Raw genomic sequence first — 18,127 nt, 5'->3', positions numbered from 1 at the left:
ATAGCAGAACATTTTATTAATGAAAATAACGTTACCTAGGAATGAATCACAAATTCAAAACATAGGTAATATAGTTAATGGATTGAAAACTAATTACAACAAAAAAAAAAAAAAATTTAAAGGGGACTGTCTGTTGATTTCAGGGCAACACTTTAGAAGAAGTTTTTTTTTTTTAAACAGAAGAGACTGAGGCAGTGTCCACCAAAGCAAGCCTCCTCTCTTTTAATAGACGACTAACGGAGAAAAATGAATGATGAATCCTAATGAAACATGTGGGACAGAGGAGAAGGGGGTATGAGGTTTTCAGCCACCCATGTCATATCATTTTGACTGTGATAAAGTGTCAGTCAAATTTTTTTTGGGGGGGGGGGCAGATCCTAACATTAGGCCACTATTGTGCTTCTCTAACCTCTGTGCATCTCTAAATGTAACTTTAAAGAATTCATTCAATGTTTCATAAAATGCACAAATAGTCTTTATTTTCCCCCAAAAAGTAAATGCAGTACGTGTGGCACAGAGGAAGGGGGCCACCTGTAGGCCTAGTACTACATTTAGTAGTAAAGAAAGAATGGGAAATTTAATGGTTTATTTTTCAAAAAAAATATTCCTGGGGGTGCATACCCAGCTCTGTAGTTATTCTTGCAAACCCCCTCCAGTAAAATACATGAATTCTTATTGTTAAGCAAATTTTCAATTTAATTTCAATAGAGAAAAGGGCGCTACGGGAAGACAGGTTTCCATGGCGACGCGGACGAGGAGAATAGGGTGGTTACGCCCACCGGAAACTGTCTCTGCAGTGCCAGCAGAAAATGAAAACGAGGCAGGCTCGACATCTCTTTGATTGAGTTTATTTCTCGTATACATTATCCTGCCCGTTTGTGTTTTGAATGACACATTCGTGCGGGGACACCGGGTGGCATGACTGGACTCCAGAGTACGCGGTTTGATGAAGTAGGGCCCCGCCTGAGCTGGAAACATCGCTCCGACCGAAAGTAGAGTTGTGTGGGTGAAGGCAGAGCGGTGCTGACCCCTTCACTGACCAACCTTCAGTGCTGGCGATAAAAGCTTCGCTGGCGACACCGCGACCATGGAAGGCCACCATGAGTACCCTTAATTAAGTTGCTGCCCATATCTTAGCCCGTAGGATAACGGTTACACTATGGCCGACCGGCGGTGCTCCATGCGCCTTTTAGTCGCCTGATATTAACCCGACAGGCCTGCTTTTTCCATCTGGAAGTTTCTTGGCAGGGGAAAGCAGGCCAGCTAGCATCGCTAGCGTTTGCCTTTTCCGTGCTGCATCCCTGGGCTTTAACGGTGCAGATGTGCCCATGACCACACCGTTGACACCGCAGTCCGACAATTCGAGGACTTTTTAATTCCAGGAAGTTTTTTATGGGATTCATATCGGCGAATGACAGACGGGCCTAAGCCAAGATGGTGAACTGGAGGCGGCTGCTGCGAATGTCCAACCGATCGTTCCTGGCCTTCATATTCTTCTTCTCCATGTCCACCACTTGTCTCTACTTCATTTACGTGGCTCCTGGAATAGGTAACTCAACAGAGGTTTCCACTTATCTCTTCACAAGGTAACAGTTAATGTGATTATGTCTGGATTATCTTCTGCAGCCCTACAAGCTCCAGCTGAACGCTAAACCCGTTAGCTAATAGGCTAACTACCGCACAGCTAAGAGGTCCACCCCAGGCCATGATGCCCAGCTAGCCCCCGCTATTTTGCGGTAGTAAAAAGCAAAATGCGTCCGTCAGTGACAAGTGGATGGACGTATGACAGACTTATTGTCCCTTTGGGTTGGATGATATGCACTTCGGCTGGCGTTGCACAGCGGACATGTGAATGAATGGTGTTAATGTCAGGGTTTGTGCCCAGGATCAACACAGCATCCCGGGCATGCATCAGCTTTAGAGTGGGCGAAACGTCCCAGTGTTGACAACCACATGAGGGTTGTTGAATTCCTAGTTTGCATTAGTCAGCTTTTACCAGCAGTTTGTCTCGTTGGAGGAAAGGTCTCTGAAACACTATTTTGATCATTCTGGGACACTGAACTCTGGTCAACCTGCCAACACACGCCTGCTGAATGTCAGTAAACTTGATGTGATGACTACTAGACCCCAGTCCTAATTATCAGTATAATTATTAGGACTGTCCTCGACTAAAGAAATTCATAATTGACTAACACTTATCATGATGTTGTCGACTAATCGATCAGTGAGCTGTGCGCTTTGAGAGGTGGTTGAGACTAGAAAAGCACAATATAAATGTAGTTAATTAACCATTTGTAAAACTGAGTTTGTACACAATTCATCCTGCAAAAGCGCCTCTTTAAATGTTGTGTTCACCAGAAATGTGCTCATAAGTTTAAGTATTTAAGCATGAATAAGCATAAAAAATGACTGATCAAATAAAGAAATCTCAGTCGACTAATCTGAGGTTTTGGAATTAGTCGACCAAGATTTCTTTAGTCGATAAGTCATTTTTTTACGCTTAATAATGCTTTTTTTTGTGGCACAGCCATAATTGTAATAGGACAATGCAGCCCTGATGTTTGACCATTTAGACGTGTTTCCTGGTCTGTGACAATATTGAGGTGTGTGTGTGTTTGTGAGAGAGTGAGAAGATGCTGATAGTGCAGGCTTTTACTGGCAATCAACTGTGGTCATGCTTGAGAAGAGGCAGTTCTGGGAAAACGAAGGCTTGTGTTAGCCTCAGGGTTACTGTGTGATTGTAGATGCAGGAAATGTGGTGGTTTTGTGTTCCATGTTAGTTGGTTTTGTTGTTTATACTGGATTGCCTTCTATAGAGTCTGTAAAGTAAATCTAAGGCCCTCATGTTTTTGGACCTCTAGATTAAGATTTAAGGGGATCTACCCAGTACTGTGTTGGTGTGGGACATTCTAAAACGCTGAACGTGAAAAAGCTTAACATGGTTTAATGTACGTAAACAGTCCTCAATGATGACCAAATTTCTCTCTCATATTGCTCCTCGTAACCACTAAAAACTGTCAAAAAATCTAAATCAATGTCCCATTATTAGCTGACATTAAGTGTGTCTGCTTCATTAAGGGATATTGTAAGGAAAAAGCTTAACGTGAAAAATCTTAACATGGTTTAATGTACCTAAACAACAATCAAATATCAGCAATATTCTCTCACATATTGCTCATCATAAGCAATGAAAACGGTCAAAAATATCGTACCCAAAGTCCTATTATTACGGACGTTCGCTGACATTAAGCGTGTCTGCTTCATTAAGGGATATTGTAAGGAAAAAGCTTAACGTGGCTTAATGTACCTAAACAACGATCAGTTATCACCAATATTCTCTCACATACGTATTGTTCCTCATAACCACTGAAAACTTTCAAGTTTTTCCTAACCAGCGGTTCTAATGGAGTACATGGAGTTTTTTATTTTATTTTTATTTTTTTTCCAGTTTTCAAGAGTAGCAATACGAGAGGGAAATTCGCTTGTAGTGGCCACATCCATATTGCTCTTAAAGTCAGGAAAGGACAATGTATAGTCAGGTGTTTTCCATTGCAAAGGCTCCGAAGAAGGTGTTTCTTGACAAAATGTAGCCATATTTCTACTGACACTGTTTGAAGCTGGGCCAACACACTACTAAGACATTTGTGCTGTGCTTGTGTCATCCAGCTGTGCACTGCATGTGGTTTTAAAACTGCAGGCCGTTGATTGCTGTAGCTAGTTATAGTGCAAGTAATGTGTGTGTAAGTCTTACAGTAAAGAGTTGGGACGTGATTCTTCTGACAGTGTGCAGAGTTCACACGTGGAAACGGCTCTACTGTATGTTGCTGACACATTATGCTTGCAATCGGGTTCTGCCTGAGTTTTCTGTATAGCACAGACTGACAAGCTTGTGTGGATTCCCAGCCAGTCTGGATGACTGTGTTCCACCACGCTCTATTAAGCATCCAGCTGAACTCAGGACTGTCATTCCATGCTTTGCTTGTTCCCCCTTTGCTTTGACAAATGTGACTTTTCAAGCATGTGTGCAGTTGGGAACCAACGTACAGTACGTACTGATATGTGTGTTAGCCTGGCAGCCGATAAGAATGGAAACCTGTATCTTTAAAATAAAACGGACCAGGTTTTTGGTTTACATATTTATGGTTATCGCCAGCTTATAGTCTCTTTGTCAGTAGCATTATCTGAGCTCCACCCAGATTTGACCTTACTGTTTCCTTACGCTGCATTCACACTAGGCCTGCATGATATTGGGAAAAAACAGACATCGCTATAGGCCTGCACGAATAATCATTATGAAATCGTGATTGAACGCTGTTCATGGTTTAATTTTTAAATTACTTAGATTTTTGTTTTTTTAATGACTCCAATTCTAATTTAATTCTACGAGCCAACTGCCTCACAAACGCTACTACTTTCTTCTTCTTGACTTTTAAACAGACTGTAAAAAATAGGTTTTAAAGCGCTGCAATGCCCCCCCTTCTCTTCATTGAAGCTTCTGTGTTTACAGGCTTGTAGGGATGCGCAGTGTCGGTTCCACAGAAAAAATCTGTTTGGTACTGCCAATTTAATTTTGTTATGTCATTGTTCATGTGAGTAATAAACATTACACTTTATGAGGGGGAAGAAATTGTGGCAGAGAATCGTGATGTCAATTCTAAGCTTAAAAAATTATAATATTCAACGTTCTGCGATGTGACTGTTGCGCATGCGCACATCCCGATGTAGACGATGAATCAAAATATCGTGCACTGACAGCGTCAGCTGTCAAACAGTACAGCAGAAACACAGGTCTGCTATTCATTTTGAGTAGGGGTAGTTGGTTTAGGAAAGATCGGGGAAAAAAAGTTGTGTGCAAAATTCAGACTTGTGGGTGTGAAAGACGGATTGAGAGTCCCGTACAGAAAACCGGAAACATCACTGCCTCCGTCTTTGCCACAAGGACGTTTTCAAACATCAAACGCAAGCTGCTTGTGGAACAGCTGAATGTTTCCTCAGTCCCTCCGTCTCTCTTCTTTCTCCGGGAAATGAAGTTGCCTTCAAGTGCACTCTGAAACGTCCAGATCAACTTGCCCTGGATTTCTTTCGGTTACCTGGCTTCACCAGCACGTTCACATAAAAGATAAATAAAAAGATAAGATTTATTGTACAGCTCACATAAAATGTACCAAGTCTTTGGTGATTAGACTCCATTGCTATACGACTCTTTCGTATACCTATATAGGGGTAAAGAACCATCAGACCCCCCGATGGAATCTAGACACCGGCACTGGAGACGCAGGAGCCCAAAGATTAGACCAATGGAGGCTCCGGGCCCGTCAGCTGGAGTAGATGCCTGGAGGTGGAGGGGGGTTGGAGGGTTGCACTCTTTGCCTGCAACGACAGCTGAATAGCAAAGGGAGAAACACATTATTTAAAGCAGGGTTGTGACTTTGTGATTGGCCCTTGCCATTTGTGTATGATTCTGATTGGTTTAGCAGAAAGGTGAACGCCTCCAACAGCTGATCCGAGCTAGGTAGAGCATTGATTAAGAGTGAGGTCTTCCTTAAAGGATTCCCACTGAGATACATTTCAATCAGGAGAGACTAGTTGCAGATATGTAACGGTTATACACGCATGATGAAATATACATTTATTAGGATAACAGCTGAAATGATTTAGGAGTGCATGATTAAAAGTTAGGTCTTCCTGAAAGAATTTACACTGAGCTACATACAGTATATGTTGGTCAGTTTGCCTGCTTGACGTTAGGGATGGGAGAAAAAATCAATACACCATAGTATCGCAATATTTTCAGTGACAATACTGTACCGATACACGGACGCCAAGTATCAATCTTTTATTATATACGTAGTTGGTTTGCTTGACAATTCCATTTTGCAATAAAATTGAAGTAATATGACCAAACAGAAATTTATCTTTTTAGATAATACAGATATTCCCAAAGTTTCCTTTTGGGGCCATTATGTGAAATCAGGAAAATTAGAAGTTGGAAACTAGGTTAAAAATTGCAGACACCGCCTACTAAAAGCCTGGGTCTGACCGAGGTTTCTGCCTAAAAGGAAGTTTTTCCTCGCCACTGTCGCACTGTTGCTTGCTCTGGAGGAGACTACTAGAACTGTTGGGTCCTTGTAAATTCTGGAGTGTGGTCTATCTGTATAGTGCCTTGAGATAACTCTTGTTATGAATTGATCCTATAAATAAAATTGAATTGAATTGAATTATTAACATCAGCACCAGATCAACTACAGTAAATGTAAATGTCTAATTGTAAACTATTTGAAAGTGTGGTGTATAAATACATATCAAAAACAGACCAAACATTGTTTATTTTTTAGTCCTATTAAAGCATTGATCCAAATCAAATGGACATATTGCAGTCAGTGCATTTTATTTCAGTATGTTGGATAATACAGCAGTGACAGTGTCGTTAACAGCTCCAATGAATATTTTCTAGACAGCTTTACTGTCCGCCCCATAGTTCATACATGGAGGACAGTATTTATAGTGATTGTTTGGGGTAACTGGGGATTGTCCATTTCTGTAGCTTGTTAAATTACTTTCACTGTGCAGCTGCAGCTTGATTATCTAATGTGTTTTGACTGAAAGAGTAACATGTTACGTTGTGTTGGATAATAACTGAGGGCATGTAATGGCTCACGCTACAAATGAAGCAAATGTAATTGAGTATGAATCTTAACTTCTTTCTCCTTTCTTCCTGACAGCCAACACGTACTTCTTCATGGTGCAGGCTCAGGGCATCATGTTGAGGGATAATGTGAGGACCATCGGCCATATGATCCGATTGTACACCAACAAGAACAGTACGCTCAATGGGACGGGTGAGTGATACACACAGACACCTTTGTTCGCTAAATACAAAGATTCTACACCCAGTATTTGAAGAGGTAAGAACATTGAGAGCCTGGCCCTCACTAGATGAGTTTCCATCCACTTGTCAATTGAATTATCTGAAGTTCAGGAAAAAAAACTCATGGGAACAAAGCAGGTGGAAGTGTGTTTCCATCCGACATCTTTAGAGCGAATAAAAACCTGTGCGTAATGACGTCACATGCTGTTTTGCGATCAAATTGGTATATCAAATTTGATTTTAGACAATTTTAAGGTGTTTCCTTTCATCTTCGCAAAGAATCGCCCAAAATTTAAACAAACTTTACACAAACAAAGTTTTTCTAGACAAAATGGATCGCGCCATCTACCAACAAATGATCAATATGGGACAAGTTGTAATAGTGTTTGTGTGTCAGCTGATAGTGACCTATCAAGCTATACTAACAATAAACCGCTATCAACACATCGCTATGACAATGCAGATGCATCTTGGCTTTTATTGTCCCTCCGGCCCCGCTGCAAGACTCTTTTTTTTTTAAACTTGTCTCGTTTTTTGAGTGTCTTCCATTGACTCCGGAGGACTTCCCACGGCTTGTCCAAACCCCTGTCGGCCATTTCCTTCGCAAGTTCCTGATAAATTAAATTCAGAAAGTCTCTCGCCTCCTCGTCCGTCCACTTCCATCTGTCTTTGTTGACACCCGCCATGTGTGCAGACAGAGAGGAAATGCTGGGCGGAAATGAACAAAATCTTCTTCTTCTTTGTTTTGTGGCGAGCTGCAACCATAAAATGACCTAAAACTTAATCGCAATTCATTATTTATTCAGCAAATAACATTTTCCATCAGCGTTTATTGCATAAGCTGTACATCGATCAAGAGAAAATCCGATGAGACCGAACGTATTTCATTTGAGTTGATATTCATGAAATTCCATCAAATTTAAAAAATGCATTAGTTAAAGAGGACCAAATTTATGTAGGTGGCCATCATAACAGGAAGTGTTGCGTATCTTGGCAACAGTTGTTCTGAATTTGATTAAACTCGGCACAGTTGTTCCCCATGCTCCACTGAGGCAAAAGTTGAAGTAAATTACCCAGGCATCTTGCCAGTAACCCCCGAGGGAGGCCAGAGCGCCTGTGTATTGCTCTTTTCACCTTTTAATTGTATGTTAATACTCTATGAAAATATGTATTTAATATTCACATGCATAGAAGTATTTTGGAAGTAAGCTATCTGCAGTACCAGTTTACATTCAATTAGGAAAAACCAACAGGAAATGTGCATCCTTTAAAAAATAATGTACACAGAGTGCGTATGCTTTCTTCTGCAGACTATCCTGACGGCAGTAACTCGAGTGAATACCTGGTGCAGCCAACCACGTACCTCCCTGAGAACTTCACATATGCCCAGAACCTCCCCTGCCCACAGCGATTACCTTCTATGAGTGAGTAGAGCATTCCTACCACTAGGAATGGGTTGTTTCAGGGTCGTGACTCCAGGAAGGAGTAGCCTGTCCCATAATGCAGGTTCATCAGTAAATGTGAAGTGATTCACGTTTAGAGTCAGTTAGTAAACCGGCCTACCGCCCACCCCCTTGTGATGGAGTCGGAATCTGAATAACAGATGTCATATTTCATTCTTTTTTTCCAGATCATGCAAATTAAAGTTTGATTTCAGGATTTTCAACCAGGACCCTATTTTCCAATGCATTTGTGTGTAAGTGTAGCCAGGAAATCAAAACCAAAAGATTAAGGTTCTGCCAATGAGTAATGAAATTGGCCCAACTGGGTGACACAAAATATTTAAAAATGTCACTGCACGCAGACAACACTACAACAATACACGGGGTGACGTACGCACGCTTAGCTACTCTTGCCGTATCCGGTTGGAACGATATCTGGTGTTCACCCGACCATCTGTTTAGCTCCCCTCTGGCTCGCCTAAATCAGATACTCCGATGTGATTGGTGCAGCTTGCCTCTGATTATTATTTTGTGTCTGACACCATAATGGGATTTGTTTTCTTATTGGTTATGATGGATCCACAAGTATGTATTGCCATTGGTTTGGCAAGAAACAATGTTTTTTGTTGTTGTAGAGTTGCCAATCTGATCCTAGGTGTCTTGTTTTTCCAATTTATTATTTGGTGATGGTGGATTCTAGTGATGTCAATACAGTATGTGTAAGTAAATGTAAGCGTAAATCTCTTTTGCAACTTAAAAAATACTGTTTGTTTAGTCAGTGTTCTGCAGAATTGAGGTGATGTGTAGTCCTATTTCTAAGTTAATAGAGGCATGAAACCCACAAACCGGTCCTTTTAGGATCATCATTCTGAACACCAGACACTGATACAAGATTTATCTTCCAAACATCATGAAATCGTCAAACCTGGAGTGGCCAATAACAGAAGGGCCTTGTCTTTTCTAGTGCCAGCCTTGTTTTGTTCTGTGCAACTAGTCTTTACTTGTGTGATGCTGATGTCTCGCTGGAATCGTGTGTTCACAGAGGGCCTTATGGAAGTGAACATGACTGAGATCCCTATGGAGGAGATAGAACTCCAGTTCTCCAAGTTCTTTGACATGGAGTTTGGAGGCCATTGGAAACCAAAGGACTGCAGACCTCGCTGGAAGGTGGCTGCATGCATTTCACAAGTCTTTGTATTATATAGAGTATAATGTCTGTGAGGCAGAATGGATTATTCTGGGGGAGGAAACCAAAAGGTAGTAGACGTAGTATGTGTGGATTGTTACTAGAGCCCAACCGATACATCAGCAGGCCAATATTAGGCATTTCCTGATCTAATGGTATCGGTATTTACAATGGCCGATTATATTTATTTATTTATATAAATAATTGTTCCTTCCTCAGAATCATTTATAATGACAAATAATTTATTCTGATGAATTAATATTCAAAAAATAAAAACGGAATGTCAACCATGTTATGAGCGTTGGCGTTGCATAGTCTTTCCACCAGAGGGCGCTCTACAGCGTCCCGTTTGGCAACAAATTATTATGATTATTGTTTCCTTTTTTTGTGTTCAAAGGACTTTAAGTTTCAGATCTTAAGTTTGTGTTTTTATACATTTTATTTATCAGAACTTAAATAAATGTTGATGCTCCTCTGCTCTGTTGTGACAATAAAACTAATTACTATCATATTATTTAAGTGAAAACTCATAAATGACTACAAATAACTGATGTTAGGGAAATCTGTTTATGTTTTATTACGCGTTTCTGAATATATTTTTTTGTATATATATATATATCGGCAAACTTTTAAATAACCAAATAGTCGTATCTGTATCGGTCAGGCTCTAATTGTAACTGTAATGTTTGTCTTCAGGTGGCCATCCTGATCCCATTTAGAAACCGGCATGAACATCTCCCCATCCTCTTCCAACACCTCATCCCCATGCTTCAGAGACAGCGGCTACAGTTTGCCTTCTACGTCATCGAACAGGTACGTGTGTGTGTGTGTGTGTGTGTGTGTGTGTGTGTGTGTGTGTGTGTGTGTGTCTGTCTGTCTGTGTACGTGGCGGTGTGTGTTTTTGAAACACTGTTCTAAAGTCTTTTTGGGTAGTGAATCCATGACATCATGTCTTCATATGAGTTTGTGTGCGTGCGTGTGTGTAGAGCGGGAGCCAGCCCTTCAACAGAGCCATGCTGTTTAACGTGGGCTTCCTGGAGGCCATGAAGGACTTGGACTGGGACTGCCTGATCTTCCACGATGTTGACCACATTCCCGAGAACGACCGAAACTACTACGGCTGTGGTCAGATGCCACGTCACTTTGCTGCCAAGCTGGACAAATACATGTACATGTGAGTGTGTCATGCAAATGCAGATATGAGATATGTTTAATATGAGAACATATCAAATCTAAACGGCTAGAGTTGGGGATCTAATGTTGAACAAGTACAGGTCTTCTTTAGCAATGAGCGTTGACATGAAGTATCTGAACACGTGATCTAGATCTACGTGTAACCGGTGCTTGTGGTTGCTTCCAGTCTTCCATACAGCGAGTTCTTTGGCGGCGTGAGTGGACTCACCGTGGAGCAGTTCCGCAAGATTAATGGCTTTCCCAATGCATTCTGGGGCTGGGGAGGAGAGGATGACGACTTGTGGAACAGGTTAGTCTACTAAAGAAGCGGATTCACATTCACATGCAGTAAGATGTTGTTTTTGTGTAATCAACATACTGTCAACTCACTGTGAACAAATGTTAAGTGAGCGTGTCTGGGAGCAGAGTAGACGGTGCTCATGTGTCTGTCAGCAGGGCGATTGTAGACTGTGAACAGTGTTGACAGTTAAACCAATGGGTGGAGGGAGTAATGCAGCCTGGTGTCTCCTCAGGGTTCACTATGCTGGTCTGAATGTCACGCGACCGGACGGAGAGATCGGCAAGTACAAGTCCATTCCGCACCACCACAGAGGGGAGGTGCAGTTCCTCGGGCGGTAAGACTGCTTTTTGTCTCAGATGTTCAATAAAGTCTCGATTCGAGAAGGAATGAGAACGGGATTGAAAGGCGAGAGGCCATTCATTTTTGATCCTGTTTTGCTGCATGTTTGTCATAGTACCACTTAGTTTTGTGTCATCCATGCAACACTCACGTGTGTAGTCTTTCTTATTACGTATTTTTACAGTCTTATACTTCAACAGTTTAACAATAAACCGAGACTTTCTTACGTTGAAAAATGGTCTTTTGAATTGACTAACATTTGTAATCCATGGCTCAGTTCAAATGGAATCAAAACATAATTTGTCTCTCCCCCTTCACTCCCGTTCATATTTCCTACAAGGGCAAAGAGAGGGCAGTTTCATTTGAATGCAGTTTCACTGAAGCCAGACTGGTTGGGATCAAGACGATTGTTTGGTTGAAGATAAGAACAGAGTTGATCATACATGGCACACTCAAAAAAGACATGGAATAAGGGAGACGGGCCTGTAGTTCTTTACCTCAGGCGAGTTGAGTGGGGGTTTCTCGAGGAGTGGGGGTGACTCTTGCTTCAAAGCGTTAGGGAAACCGCTAGTTGACAAAGAGGCGTTGACGAGATGGGTGAGAAGAGGACGAAGGTCGGGAGCAATAGACTGGAAAAGGTGAGAAGGGATTGGGTCAAGGGGGCAGGTCGTTGGGCGGGCGGAGGTAATCAGTAGGGGTGGGAATCACCAGACGATACGATATCATCACGATACTTATGCCACGATACAATAGTATTGCGATTTCAAACACATTGCAATTTATAACTTTTTTTCCCCCCAATTTCAAATGATGTCGCCAAAAGGAAACTGTATTTTTTTTTCTTTTTCTAAAAAGATACATTCCTCTGTTCGTTCATATCACTTGCATTTTATTGCTGCAAAATGTAATTGTCGAGCAGACTAACCGACCAACACATATATAATAAAAGAGCGCTCGATGGCTCCTGTGTATCGATACGGTATTGCCACTGAAAATATCGCAACACTATGTTCTGTTCATATTGATTTCCCCCACCCCTAGTAATCAGGGTAAGAACTTGATTGGGAGATAGATGGGTGAAAGAGGAAAGAGTACTGGATGTGTTGGATGGAAAGTTGATTTCAGAATGTGTGGTGGAGAATGAAGTGTATCAAGTTTTTGGAAAATGCTAAAAGTATATATGTGTGAGCGCCATTCTCATTGGTTCTTACTGAAGTCGTAAACAGTAGCAGTAATCAAAAGCTTGAAGTTGCTCAACACGTGGGACTGTGTTTTAGCAATCTTTAAACAGGCTCAGGGCAGGCAGCCACGGGTGTGTGTCCTGTGGGAGAGGAGTGTGTCAGTGTGTCTGTACGTATAAACTGCTGAGGTATTCGTCTCTCTCTGTAGGTATAAACTGCTGAGGTATTCCTCTCTCTCTGTAGGTATAAACTGCTGAGGTATTCCAAAGAGCGCCAACACCTGGACGGCCTCAACAACCTCCACTACAGCCCCCACATCTCCCTCAGCAGCCTCTACAAGAACGTCACGGTGGACCTGTCCCCCGAGCTCGCCCCCATCATAGACTACTGAACTGCCCCAAGCCCCTCCTCCACACCCCCAGGCCACCCAGCTCCCCTCCGGCCTGGCCTCCCAACGTTCAGCCAATCAGAGGAGGGGGGAGGGGCCACCGACCGGGAAGGGGGGGGGGGACACGAGGCGCACCATGTAATGCTGCCAAGAAATCTTAGCCAGGAAAAAAAGAAAAGTGAATCCAAACCGAAAAAATGAAAGAGGCAGTGGCAAGTCTCTCAAAGCGTGTGCGTGTGCGTGCGCGTATGTGTGTTTGTGTGTGCGAGTGCGTTGCATGTCTTTTTGTCTGTGCCGGCTTAACTGCTACAGGTTGACATAAGTGTGTGTAGTTTGGAGGGCGCAGCAGCATCTCCGCTCTGATGTTTACTGCAAAGCCTTAAAGAACCACAGCTGTCTCGGCTCGCACTGCTTCACTTCTCATGTATCACTGTCACCTTACAAGCCAACAGAAAAGCTTTTTCTACTATCATTTGTTTTCTACATATCATTATGTTGGGCCACAGTATTCCTTCGAAAGAGGGATCTGAGTGAAGGTGCCATTGTTTGTGATGTAAAAAAAAAAAAAAACTTATTTTGATACGTGGTATTTATTTCCTCTGATGCAGGATGTTGAAAACGCACTCCTGTCTGTGTTCGCTGTTTGTTTTGCTGCACTGCTGCTGAATCCGCATGAACATGTATGTAAATATCAGCCTCTTAAAGCTCGAACACAGACCACAAATATATGTAAATATGGGCCTTTAAATGCTCGGGCATATTACAGTGATATTCCAGTGGGTTTGAATTTTATTTTGGCAGCTACCTTGGTTCTAAGGATTTATTACGAGTGAGTGGTTTCTTCCTGACAGGAAAATCTTCTAATGATAAAGTATGTTTGGCTTAAAAAAAAAAAACATGAGCATCCAAATCTTAAGATTTGACATGATCTTTTGCATGCCTCAATTTATTTTGTTTACCAGATTTTGTTCTTTTTAAACTGAAATTATTTCATCAGTTAGAGATGTGTATATTCTTAATTTTGCCTTTTGTTGTGCTTCTGAGGTGCACTGTGTGAAAAGAGTGGAGCTGCTCTGTACAGGACTGTGTCCACACAACATGCTTTCATGTGAGAGTGTATATTTTCTGTCTGAGATGTGTTTTTATTTTTTAGATTTTTCTATGGTTTTTATTCTAATGATTGAGTGCTGGACCATGTGGCAATGCTCTTCACTGTACTGTACCATGCTGAGCTGGGCTGTGTGTCCGACTGTGGCCAGAATGAGAGAACCTTAGCTGAAGCTACTGCTGTTCTTGAATGGCACACAATGGCTGTGAAAAGTTCAACTTCTTTGAGCACTGTAAAGATGGAGAGAAAACATGTAGGCAGATCATTTTTGACCACATTTTCACTGTTGATTTTGACCATGGGTATGTTTGGACCTTGTCCTCTGGCCATTTCTGACCCGGAACTTACTTCCTGTCCTGTCACGCAGTCTTGTCCCAGGACTTGCTTCACACTGTGCCAAGCTGTTGTCCTTTCTGTAGAGGAAACACGCAAACCACAGCAGCTGTGTGCGGCTGTAAATATCTCCGCTGTCATGAGTCACAATTTCTAACGTAGTAAAAATGTCACCACCACGGCCCATTTGTTACCTGTTCTGGAGGCAAAGTTGTCCCTGTTGTCATGGAGTTGAAGGACATAAAACTGTGCCAATGAAGATCACAGGAAGTTTTGAAAGCTCTAGAATAGTTAATAAATGGCCCATGTGGTGACGACTGAACTTTAACCTTTTATCAAAGGTTGAATGCTGCGAGTCATTTCTGATAAGAGGAGAGATAAAACTGTTGTTTGATTGATTGACAAGAAGTTTATCTGCAACTATAAGTCATTTTTAAAGCAACATTATGTAACTTTTTCCGAGTGGGTAACGCAAGCTAGTTCAACCTGTAGGGGACCGAAGCGCGAGCTTTACCTTTAGTGAGACAACCTGTAGGGGGACCGAAGCGCGAGCTGCGTCTTCCAATGAGACAACCTGTAGGGGACCGAAGCACGAGCTGTAGGTCCAGTGAGACAACCTGTAGGGGGACCGAAACACAAGCTGTTGGTCCAGTGAGACAACCTGTAGGGAGACCGAAGCGGGAACAGTAACATAATTTTGCTTTCAGAAGACCACCTTCTTATACCCGTTTTTTACGATAATTAAGTTCTATCTATTGTTGATATGATACGCTGGCACTAAGGGAGTATTAGCGCCACCTTGGACATGTTAGAAGACACTGCTGTGTCTCCTGTCCCAGCCAACAGACTAATACAAGGTGACCCTCTGTGAAAGACGACACGTTCACGTGTTTTGCTTACCCAATGGCCTCTTCACCAAAGGGTTGATTGCACCACGTTTCCCACGGTGCTTCAGTAGGACATTTATGACCCGCGGTCTGGTCCAGTTTGAAAGCCAGACACACAGAAAACCAGAGCTGATGAGACAACAGGTGGGTGGAGGTTTTAGGTAGCAAATGGCCAGAGCAGTGTTTTTTTTTCATTTCCTTTCTACAGATTTGAAGCATTACATGTCAGTCAATAAACCAGATCTCTCCACAAAAAAACACTGCAAGGACTTCTGGGAAAGTCTTTAAGCCACGGTGGATTTATTCTGACCTCACCTGCCCCACACCTCTCCCAGAGGCTCTTGCAGCACCGATTGTTAGGTTTACAGTGTTTTTGTCATGGCAGCACGCGGCTGGAGCTGCGGTTACAGTTCATGTGGCTCGTGTTGAGCCCCAAAGCTTTGGTAAGACGTGGCTTTGAGGCCATTCTGTTTCCTGTCTGGAGAACAGTGTTGGTGTTAACGCCTTTCTTCGCTCAGTACCAAATGATGAGCCCTGTTTCCAGGTGACTGACTGGGGTGTGACTGTAGCAGGAAGAGGAGTATTACTGAGCAACGGCTGCACACTTAGTCTCATTCTACTCGTGAATCTTGGTGCTCGGCTGCTTAGGGTCAGGTGCAGTGTTGAGTTCCCCCAGCTGAGGCCAAACCTGTCTCCATCACCAAGTGTTGAATATTACAAAGTGACTTGCAGGTTTCTTTCACACCTTGTGCTTTAATTTCCTCTCGCTGTTCAATTCAGAGTGGAGTAATTAAAAGAGTGTCTCCCAGCATGAAGCAGTGCTAACAGATGGTGTGACAAGGCAGTCAGCATGTAGCACTTCACATCAGGCTACATTCCATTACTCTCATGGATTGTCTGCTTAGTGTCTTGTTTGCAAAACTGGCCCAGATGACAAGTGCAGAACTGGGTAATAATGTGTCGGATCAGTTTTGAAATAATTTGTGTTTGGTTCTTGGCTCTGATGAGTGTTGGTGTCAGGTCAGTGGGCCTCAGTGTAAGCCCAGGTGGACTCCATCTTCCCTGCAACCCTGACTATCTGAAATCTGACCATGCAGATGCTGTGTTCACCATTGTATTCCATTCTGCAGTATTTATTTGTGCCTTGATTTATTTTTTACTTCTAAATTCAGAGATTACACATCTAATTTTCTTTGATAGTCACAGTTCTGTCCCTCTCATATTGATCATATTACATGAGTAGGAATGTGAAAAGAATTGATAAGTTGATAGTTTCCTTGACATCATAATCCCCTGTGACTGCCTGTAGATCCTGTTCAACAAAAGCTCTGCCCGTCTGCACTGCAAGGAAACTCATACAAACTGTCCTCCAAAAGAAACAAACACAAGCACATATCCTTCTATCATCAAGTTCAAGCACAACTTGTTGAAGCCAACTGCACTCTGTCACTTGTTTTACATGCTCCAATCTGCATGGCCCGGCCTACAAATCCATTTGTGGGCAAAATAATGTATTTCCATCTAGTTTCCACCTGCATGAGGACACAGCGGCTTTGCTTTTGTGAGCAGCACTGCAGTCAGCTTCCAAAGCACCATGTTGCTGATTGGACATGTATTGCATTACTTTCATCACATTTTCATTGTAAGAAAATGTTTTTTTTGTGTGTGTTCAATGTTCATAATTAAACTGGTCTGATGAATTTATATGTACCGGCCACAGATGGATCAGCGTACAGTATTGCCGATAGATAGAAATGCCTGAGTATTAGTAGGGGCCAAATTAAACTTAGTGATCAGTGTCTTTATATTCTGAGCCCACTAAATGGCGCTCTTGGTTTTAAAAGAAAGGCCTAAGGCATTGCAATTCAGTGTGTTCTAAATCCTTTGTTGAACAGAGAGCGCCATCTAGTGTGCTCAGTAAATAAAGAAACTGGTTCACGAAGCTTCATTTGGCCATCACTACTGAGTATATTTACTTCAAATCCTTCCGAAACAGTATTGCTGTTGCATAATTTGTCCACCAGATGGCACTGACAGGTTTATTAATGGACTGCAAAAAGTCTCGCTCAATATCTGGTCCCAATTCTTTAAGAATCTCTATACAAATTATTTATCATGAGGTGTGCACAGTGGAATTTATGTGGCCTCCATCTGCGAATGGAATCTCCTTTTACAACCTAAAGATGAGAGTAGAACTGATAATTGTTGGATATCGATGTATTGCAGGTGGCCCGGGTAAATATGGCAGCCACCAAGAACTGGGCTCAGACAAATGCCAAAGATATTATTATAAACTTTGCACCACACGGTCCATTAGTAACTTTCTGTTTTAAGCTTTCAGCCAACACAAAGTCTTTAAAAATACTAAATAAATAAAAAAAATACCGTACATTTTGCAAACGTCATCTGCTGAGCAAGATCATGTCTTGCAGTGGAAAGCTCCAGAACCGCTACCAGTGGACCTTTTGGTGAGAATCCAAGAACAAGTTGTCCCAAAATGTTTGAATTTCTATAGACACAGTGTTGCCTTTACATCGTTTGTGCTGACAAGTTAATTAACAAGTAAGTGTCTCACCATGTTTTATCAAGGTTTTGTAATAATCCAATATAGATATCAGCATCTGCCTTGCATTCCAGTATAAGTTGGGTTCAAACTAAGAGCTGGTCCTTCACACACTGACCTAACCCCAATGAAGACCAGATGTCCAGTCAGTTGACTGTGCTAAGAATTTAGTTTTTTGTCCACAGTCAGTCAAGCCATCAAATTATTTATGGCTCATAGTTCTTAATAAGCTAGTGTTGCATTTGGCCACTTGTGTATTGGGTGAACAAAAGCAGAGACATTGTCTAAACGATGTCTTAAAGCCTTTTAAAAAACTGAAATTATGACTGAATGTTGTTATCTTTTCCATACCCTCCCG

The 18,127-nt window shown here is 42.0% G+C and overlaps 1 protein-coding gene and 1 long non-coding RNA gene across 2 annotated transcripts; both read left to right on the top strand.

The window, feature by feature from the left end:
• Positions 1–1,434: 1,434 nt before the first annotated feature.
• Positions 1,435–13,770, top strand: b4galt6 (UDP-Gal:betaGlcNAc beta 1,4- galactosyltransferase, polypeptide 6). Its single transcript, XM_034880609.1, has 9 exons — positions 1,435–1,549; positions 6,723–6,839; positions 8,179–8,292; positions 9,353–9,477; positions 10,193–10,309; positions 10,483–10,670; positions 10,857–10,979; positions 11,203–11,304; positions 12,734–13,770. Exons 1-9 carry the CDS (start codon positions 1,435–1,437, stop codon positions 12,879–12,881), a joined length of 1,149 nt encoding a protein of 382 aa, XP_034736500.1. The 3' UTR covers positions 12,882–13,770.
• A 1,178-nt stretch (positions 13,771–14,948) lies between these two features.
• Positions 14,949–17,383, top strand: LOC117950003. Its single transcript, XR_004657783.1, has 2 exons — positions 14,949–17,074; positions 17,125–17,383. It is a non-coding gene; the product is annotated as an uncharacterized LOC117950003 (long non-coding RNA).
• The last annotated feature ends 744 nt before the right edge of the window (positions 17,384–18,127 follow it).

Source organism: Etheostoma cragini, chromosome 9 (genome assembly GCF_013103735.1).
Source record: "Etheostoma cragini isolate CJK2018 chromosome 9, CSU_Ecrag_1.0, whole genome shotgun sequence".
Classification (NCBI taxonomy): domain Eukaryota; kingdom Metazoa; phylum Chordata; class Actinopteri; order Perciformes; family Percidae; genus Etheostoma; species Etheostoma cragini.
Note: the sequence above shows the minus strand (reverse complement) of the source record. Positions and strands in the feature narration are given on the sequence as shown.

Excerpts from the sequence above, each read along its gene's own strand:
- b4galt6 (XM_034880609.1), top strand. The coding sequence starts at position 1,435 with ATGGTGAACTGGAGGCGGCTGCTGCGAATGTCCAACCGATCGTTCCTG. Across the intron at positions 10,671-10,856 it reads CTGGACAAATACATGTACAT|TCTTCCATACAGCGAGTTCT; the intron begins GTGAGTGTGTCA and ends GGTTGCTTCCAG. Across the intron at positions 10,980-11,202 it reads GATGACGACTTGTGGAACAG|GGTTCACTATGCTGGTCTGA; the intron begins GTTAGTCTACTA and ends GTGTCTCCTCAG.